The following is an 8738-nucleotide window of genomic DNA, read 5'->3' as shown; positions in this document are numbered from 1 at the left end:
TTTCCATCCTTCTTCCAATAATAATTTACTTCCTTTGCTTATGTTCATACTTACACGTTATATGAAGGATTGAGATGTAAGAGAGATTATTAGGCGATATTTTTTCTTTTATATGTATCATGAAAAAAAAAAAAGCGAGTTTCTTTCATAGAGTTCTCCGTCGACGTTAAAATTGAAATCGTTTCTCTCAAGATCGAGGGAAAATTTCTCTTTTTCGAAGTTCTAACGAGTGTTCTTCTATTAATTTATGTATATTGCGATAATATTATGTATACAGGAATACGGCGAACTTTCTTTCCTTTTCTTTTTTTCTCTTTTCTCTCCCTTTCTCTCTAACTTTTTCTCTTTCTCTCTTTTTTTCTTTCTCCATCTTTTCCCATTTCTCTTATTTGTTCTTTATTCCTTTTTTTTCTTATCTTTACTATTCTGTTATGCCCTTTCCCACTTCTTAGTTGTGCTTTACATCGACGATTTTTTATTTTTTATTTATTTATTTTTTCTTTTTTTTGGTTTTTAACTTCAGATAGTACCGTACCGTTTACAATAACTGTTTTAATATAATATTTTTATTTATATACCGTACGTGCTCGTATTGTACTATATACATTGTATATGGCTTTTTTCTTTTTCTTTTTTTTTCCTTTTTTCTTCTTTTTTTTTTTGTTGAAGGATTTAACGTACGAATATTCGAATGCGATTAAAATGTCTGTTTTCGTTTAATACTGATTTCTCCGTCCTATCGATGAAAGTGATTTTTTTTTTATTTTTTCTTTTTTTTTTCTTTTTCATTCGTTTACAATTAAATCGAGATATTGATAAAAGGATGCGTACGAATATAATTCGTGTCGAATATGAGTCGCAACGCGTTAACCATTCTCATTCTCCTTGCGATTTATGTACAGACGCGTTACGAGTCATTTAAATCTTTTTTTTTTCCTTTTTTTTTTTTTTATATATTTTACGTGTGCGCATGTGTGTACGTGTGTTTCTTTTTCTTTTTTAATTTTCTATCTTGTTTCTTGTTGTTGTTCGAAATTCACGCGAAAGATCAACAAAAGGCGATATTATGTCGTTCAATCGATCGATCTAGTACTAACAATAAGTTACTTAAATGATGATAACTTCGCAGAACGAATCATGTATTTATTATTATGATTTCTCATTCGCGGAATTCTATATACATTTTTTTTAATCCATCGAAAGGATTGAATTAATGTGTATAATGAATTCATAGATTTAATTTAAATAATTTTTAATAGCCGATCCAAAGTGTTTTTGTTATCGTCGATGTCGTCGAATAATCGAGAATAAACGACTAGTAAATTTCGAAAAAGTAAATTTTACGTTCGTGATGGAAATTAAAATTCTCGATATCGGAGTGACGACGATATTTTTATTTTATGCGTTCAGATGCAAAATTTGTAATGTTTTTTTCTTTTTCCTATGCATGAAGTTTCGAGCAAATGATCGATCATATAACGAATGATCTATTATAACATTAGCCAATTCGCCATAGTTTTTTATTTCTGATTTCGAAAATCTCCCATGACTCTAAACGAATGAACGACCTCGTGTTCAAGTTTTCTTTTTATTTATTTATTTATTTCTTTTATTTTCCTCGGACAGATCATCCCACAATCCCAGGAATAAAATAATGTTGAGCTTCGACCTTGCGGCTTTTCTCCTATCCTTTTTTTTTTCCGTATCTTTCTTTCTTTTATTTTTTATTTTTTTATATATTTCTTTACACCAACGCGACGATGAATAATCTCGTCGATGAATTTTGTTTGTTTGTTTGTTTTTTTTTTTTTTTTTTAACAATAAACATTGTTTTCTCTTTATTTCTAAATATATACAATACGTAATACGTCGGATTGTTTACGACATAATTCCATCAATTGGATCGGCAACGAAATCGCATTATTTTTAATTCATCGTTCTTAAACTTTTTACTTGTTTGTGTTTGTATGTGTCGTGTGTATCTCTCTCTTTTTCCTTCTGTCTCTCTCACTCTCTCTCTCTCTCTCTTTCTCTTTCTCTTTTTCTTTCTCTCTGTCTCCTCTCGCCTTTTCTCTCTTTATCTCTTTCATACAGACTGATTAAAAAGAAAGGAGAAGAGACCAATAGCAATCGAGCGTTTTGTTCAATCGGCTTAAAAAAAAAAAAAAATCATAGAAAAGGATAAAAAAAGATAATTTTAACGATTTCAATTTTATTTATCTGCAACCCTCTTGAAATCTTAAGCTCGAGCATTCGATAATTGTACTTTTTTTGATTTAATTTGCTTGACGTCAGATCCGTTCGTTCGACATTAAAACCAATTAAAAAATTTATCGTATATACGGACGTATATATGTATACACATATATATTCGTGTATATACGTGCTTGCGCCACCAATTAATGCGCGTTTGTTTTTTTTTTTTTTTGTAATTAAACGACTATGAAGAACGAAACGAATATTTCTCTTCGTAGGAAATAAAACTCATTCTCTCTCTCTCTCTCTCTTTCTCTCTCTCTCTTTCTCCTTCTTTTTTTCATTCCCTTCGTCCCTTTTTTCTCCATCTAGTCTTATCCAATTACAGTTGACTGATTGCCATGTAGATTGCATAGATTCTTCTTAGATATAATGTTTAATTCTACGCGATTATTCGAATTTCATCGAAGTTCATCATCTCCTTTTATACTAATTATTCTTTTCCTCTTTTCTACTATCTATCTATTTCTTCCTTTCTCTGCCTCTATCTATCTATCTATGTATCTATCTATTTCTCTTTCTCTTGGTCTTTCTCTCTCTCTTTCTCTCTCTGTCTCTCTGTTTTTTTTTTTTTTTGTATTAGATTTGTACCACATTATTTTAACGAGAATTCTGCTTTTTCTTCTCCTGTCTCCGACTTAATATACGAAATAAGAAATAAATATTTTTCCTTTTCTTTATCCTTTTATTCTTTTCAATCATTTTTTATCATTTTTTATCATTTGTTTTATCCTTCTTATCTTAGTTAGATTTATATCATCGATCGTAAATACGTATGTCGATACGTAAATATCTACTCACACGAACGCACATACATACATATATATATATATGTATGTATATAATAAGTATATATGTACGTTCCTCTCTTTCACTCATTCTAGTAATTTACGATCGATCAAGATTTTTCTTTATACGAGAAAATACTTGTACACTTATCTTCCTTCTCTGACGGAAAACATCATGTCCTTATGGACGATTAAATTATTGATTCGTATTATCTACCGTGCGAGATTTCCAGCCTCGAGCGTTACGATCAAGAACTTTAACTCCTGTCGATCTTTGATATATCGTGAGAGAGAAAGAGAGATACAAAGAAGAGAGAGGGAAGAGAGAGAAAAAGCAAGGGTGAAAGGGTAAAAGAAAAGGATGGTGGAAAAGGAGGAGGAGGAGAAGGAGAAGGAGGACAAACGACGACCATCCATCTCTTTGTTTTCTTCGAAGAAAATTTTCATTCTTTTCATCGCTATCTATCGTTTCATTGCCGCAACGAATCGACGTCTTCATCCCCGATTCTTATGTTTCGTCGATTCCAACAAAAAAAGAAAAAAAAAAGAAGAAAATGACGGCGTCTCTTCGAGACGACAGTAAAATGAGACACGAAAAAAACAAGAGGGATGGAGGGTGGAAAAAAGAGAGACAGAAATAGAGAGAGATAGAGAGAGAGAGAGAGAGAGAGAGAGAGGGAGAGAAAGAGAGAGAGAGTGTGTGTCCTTTATCTAAGATGGTCTCGTTTCCTCATTTCTTTTTCTTTTTTTTTTCTTTTTTTTTTTTTTCTTTTGCCTTCCCTCGTATTTTCTCTTATCCCTTTAGTCTTATTTTTTTTCCTTTTTTTTTCTTGCTTTTTTTCTTTTCTTTTCTTTTTTTATCTCATTTAATTTTATATTACTTTGTAATTCAACCATTGTTTCCTTTGCTCTTTTTTTTTTTTCTTTTTTCTCTTCATCTTTTTTTGTTTTCTCTTATCTTTTCCTCCCCTTCAATGACGATCACGAGACTGGAAATCTTACGATTGTATGCTTATATATTTATATGTATATATTTATATATACGCATATATAAAGGATTCACTGACTGCAATAACGAGTTACTTGTCTCAATACGTTAGATTTATAGTATTTATAAACTTATATGCATTGTAAATTGTTAACAGGCCGTGGCTATACAGGGCCCACTGCGTTGATTTCTCTCTTCAGTCTCTGTGGCACGCGGTCTTCCGAATGTGTATGTGTGTGTAAATCTTTTTGCGCTTGTAAATAGATGTGTACGTGTGTGTATATGTAACTCTCTATGTTAATATGTAATTCGTGTGTCCCCTCCCGTCTATTCATGCGCTTGTATGTGTGTGTTTTATGAGTCGAGAGTATAATGGCACCAGCATACGTGTATGTGTGTCAGTGTATATGTGCGCATGTGCGCGTGCGTGTGTATCAGTGTGTGTTTCCGCAATCTCTCACGTTCTCTTTCGATGGAAAGACAACGCGAGAGTTTTCCCATCACTTTCACGTCCGAACAACTTGTCCCACATCGTTTTTCCTTATGACGAAGTACTCCCTACCACCGTCGTCGCCGAGAATCTTCATTTTCATCCTCTACTTGTGTCCGCCGTTTTCCATCTTCGAAAGAGTTATCTTTCCCTTCGACTTTCCCTCGCTTGATGGTCGCATGACCGATTCAAAATCGGCCAAAGAACGTTCTTCCCTTTTTCGAGCAAGATAGAGTAGTTTCATGTCTTCAAACTTTGTTGACTTGTTGTATTCCATCCATTAAGCTAATCCTCGTTCATTCGATATCTATTTATCTATCTATCTATCTATCTATCTATCTATCATCTTTCATTCCTTCTTTGTTTCTTTCTCTTTCCCTTTTTTTTTCTCTTCGCAATCGGAACGCATCTCTACTAGTTCGAACCCACGGTATCCTCACCTCGAAAGAGGTAAGCGGACCAGTAGGTTAGGTTGAAGAGGATGAACATGAGGGGAAAGGCCGCCCGCGATATGAAGTCGATTCTAGCGCTACCCTTGGCCTTGCAGGACAACCACCTGCACGTTATTAGACCCCAACAGCACCTCATGGTACGCGACGAAGGAAATTGCGGGAAGTGATGAAAACGTTGAGGTGGTGCCGGCCTAACGGGCGCCGACGGTGGCGACGGGGTCGCCGTTCTCGACGACGGTGATAGCGACGGCGACTGCGAAGATCTCGTCGAGCTTCTGCAGGAATGCCTGGAAGTTCGCGGCGAGTAACGATCGTCTTCGAGCGTCTGTACGGGCGAGTACGACGACCCTGTAGGTGTTTGTTGGGGTGGTAGAGGTGGTGGTGGTGCATGTAACGTTTGCTGTTGCTCTCTATGATGGTGATGGTGATGGTGGTGGTGATGATGGTGACGATGATGATGACGACGTTGTTGTTGCTGCTGTTGCGACGGTTGCTGCTGATGTTGATGCTGCTGCTGCTGTTGCTGTTGCGACGGTTGCTGCTGCTGCTGTTGTTGTTGATGCTGATGCTGATGTTGATGATTGTGTTGGTGATGGTGATAGTGTCGATGTTTAGGACGCGAACGATGTGTTCTTCCGTGGGAATAATGGTGGGGATGGCCGCGAGCCACGTCCCTTGATCCGAGCGCTTCCTCGTCGAGATTTACTCGCCCTCCGCTTCGTCCCGGAACAGATACGTGGACCAGTACGTCAGGTTGAAGAAAGCGAATACGATGGGGAAGAAGATTCGTGAGATGACGTCGATGCGCTTGGACCTCGTCGGGAACTTGGACAGCCACGACCTGCAGCAGTTTTTTTTTCGCGGTTGCATATGTATTTCGCACTGCTGCATCTTATCCATCGACATGGTATCCTCCGGGTGTTGGACCAGAGGCTTCTGAAAGAATTCGGTCGGTATTGAACCGTTAGTCGACTGAGCTCAGGTCCGTCCCTTTTTATTTTTTTATTTTTTATTTATTTATTTATTTTTTTTTTATTTTCTCTCTTCTTTTCCTGGCCGTCGAGCAGGCATTTCCCCTTTCCTTTATTTGACGGCTATCCCTGGATATTTCTCCCGTCTCTCCCCTCAAGTCTCGCTCGACTGCCAGGATCAACCGTGCCAGGACACCATATAGTCTTTCTTTTCTTCATTTATTAGGTCCCGGTTGGATCGCTCGAATGGATTGTCGATCGAAATAGATGCGGGCGGTGATAATGATTTAACTCTTCGTAGTGGGTATTAAGAATGAAACATTTTTAATATCCACCATGAATTAAGAGCAAATCTTTGTCTTTTATTCATTCATATTTGGAGTTTGTTTCCGTGTTAACGCATTCGCGATTGTGGAACTATTATAATCGAACCAAGATGAAATGGTACGCGATAAATGCTACAAGCAAAGTTACTTTATTATTCACCAATGAAATTCCAATCTTTTTCTTTCGTCAAAATGAAGGAGTAATTAACGAAAACGTGGTGAACACGTGTAATACTTGGTCGATGCTTCAAACGATAATAATAAAAATGAATCGGATAGAGAATTCAATTCTCATCGTCGACTGTTTCTATTATATGTATTTTTAACTGAAATGATATGTTCATAAAAAAAATTCGCAGCCTGCGACGTTAGATCAGAACGAGAGCTATAGATTTTGAAACGACACTGAGTGTACTACTCTATCGGCCTTTGAATCGGCGTTAAAAATTGAATTAATCTATCCGATTGTTAAAGCAATGATACGATTCTCATTCGATACGATTCTGTATCTTTATCGAAAATGCGTTAACTTAATGATCGTTGATAGATCCTTCGTAATAAAAATTTGCAAGGATGGATACTGACCATGGCGAAATTCGCCGAACCGTCCGCGTCGAGGACCTCCGATGTTGGATCAACCGAGGAGGAGTGTTCCATTTCGCTCGGTGGGAATTTTTTGTTTATGTTGTCACTGTGCATATCGCTGCGCGATGCATAATTCACCAAGGCGAATTCGAGTAGCGCACCGAATACAAAGGTCAGGCATACCCCCGTCCAAACGTCGATGGCCTTTGTGTAGGAGACTGGTGGCAGTGAGGCATTTATTCCCGATGTCTGCGTGGCCATAGTCAGTAGTGTTGTCACGCCTGAATAAACATAGAAAAATTATCCAATTAACATTTCCCATTCGGTTAGAACGAGAATAACGTCACGTTTCACGATAATCAATAAACGCAACGCGTGATCCAATTTTCGCAGATTATGTATATAAAAGAAGAATCTTATACGATCTGACGTTACGAATTTATGGCGTTGGAATGTTGAGAAATATTAGAAGATATTCGTGAAAAACGATCGAGGTTGTCTAGATGGGTTCTAACAAGTATCGTACGAGGAAATGGATAAGATCGTAGAAACTTGACGTAGGACGTATTATCGATTCATACTACTCTGACCTAACGATACTCGAGCAGGTACGGCACTTTGATCCAGCCAGAAAGAGACCCAAGAGACGATGACAAGCATGCAGCAGGGGATGTAGATTTGGATGAGATAGTAGCTGAATTCTCTCTTGAAGAGCAGGTCTACTTTCAGGCAACTGTACTCTCCTGAAAAGTCGATGAAAAATTTGGATTTTTCTTTTCTTTTCTTTTCTTTTCTTTTTTATTATACGAGTAACGTTCAGGGGGTTATTATTTTCGTACGATACTAACCGGTATTGGTTCTACTGTTGCAATAGTCGGTGAGAAATTTTTCTAGGGTGAACCTAGGCAGGTGTAAGTTCTTAACAACCTGGACGGGATCACCTTCTTTCCAAAGGAAGACCAAGTCGGTAGTCGTCCATCCGTCTAAATTATGTTTACGAAAAAAAAAAAAAAAAAAAAACAGGAAAGAAAAAAGAACGTTACATAAGCATTATCTGAATGAAATTAGGATTGATACGAATGTACTACGACTGTTCGTTTTTAATATTTAAACTTACAGCTGGCCATGCGTAGCGAGCAAACTTGTTTGTCCAGAGGATACAATTTCAAATTCATGGGGCACGAGAGTGTCAATGATATTCTGCGGGAAGTAAGGTGAAACTTTGATGATGGATTTATATCGCGTGAAATAATTACGGGATGCACACCGTATAAATATACGGTCGTTATAGTTAGTCATCGATGAACAAGCGAGAAAATATTATATCGTTGGAATAATTTCAAAGAATTAATACGTACCGTATACTGTAAAGAACCGAACCATTTGGAAAGATTCGTATATAAACGTTGGGCATAATAATATTATGAAAATGACCCTCCTTCTCATTTGAAAAGAATAAATCCGGCATCCATACGCGATTGGCTTCTGTTAATGTTAAATATCTCAGTCGACCTGAAACAAGCACGAAATTCGTTCTATATATCCTTGCATACAAATCTAGCAAGATTATTACGATATCCTCGAAAAAATGCAAACGCGAAATGATTAAATCATTAAAAATAACGCTCGTTGTACGTACCTCCGAAGTCATTAAATCGTAGTCTCTCGTCTAACCATTGTTCCCGAAATGTTAATTGTACGGAGTATTCCTGTAGGCACATAATCGTATTTCAGAAACGCAAAGTTCAACAAAGTTGGAACACGCTCGTGGACGCGATTATTGGGTTATACGGAAAGTATAACTCCGAGCAAGAAAAAATAAAATATATGGGACAAACGATAAGAGCACTTTTTTTTTAATTAATGTTAAAATTTAATGTAG

At 36.8% G+C, this 8738-nt stretch overlaps 1 protein-coding gene across 1 annotated transcript in view; it reads right to left on the bottom strand.

Moving 5' to 3' along the window:
- Positions 1 to 4053: 4053 nt before the first annotated feature.
- Positions 4054 to 8738, bottom strand: part of LOC122631124 (glutamate-gated chloride channel-like) — a 63681-nt gene continuing 58996 nt past the window's right edge. Inside the window, 9 exon segments of the mRNA XM_043816417.1 lie at positions 4054 to 5479; positions 5513 to 5675; positions 5678 to 5910; positions 6857 to 7137; positions 7447 to 7599; positions 7705 to 7839; positions 7974 to 8056; positions 8215 to 8368; positions 8496 to 8565. Of these exon segments, the coding sequence (XP_043672352.1) occupies positions 4937 to 5479; positions 5513 to 5675; positions 5678 to 5910; positions 6857 to 7137; positions 7447 to 7599; positions 7705 to 7839; positions 7974 to 8056; positions 8215 to 8368; positions 8496 to 8565 (1815 nt within the window). The 3' untranslated portion in view covers positions 4054 to 4936.

The sequence above is a fragment of the Vespula pensylvanica genome, chromosome 8 (assembly GCF_014466175.1).
Source record: "Vespula pensylvanica isolate Volc-1 chromosome 8, ASM1446617v1, whole genome shotgun sequence".
Classification (NCBI taxonomy): Eukaryota; Metazoa; Arthropoda; class Insecta; order Hymenoptera; family Vespidae; genus Vespula; species Vespula pensylvanica.
The sequence above is the reverse complement of the archived record's forward strand: the minus strand, read 5'-3'. Positions and strand labels throughout refer to the sequence as shown.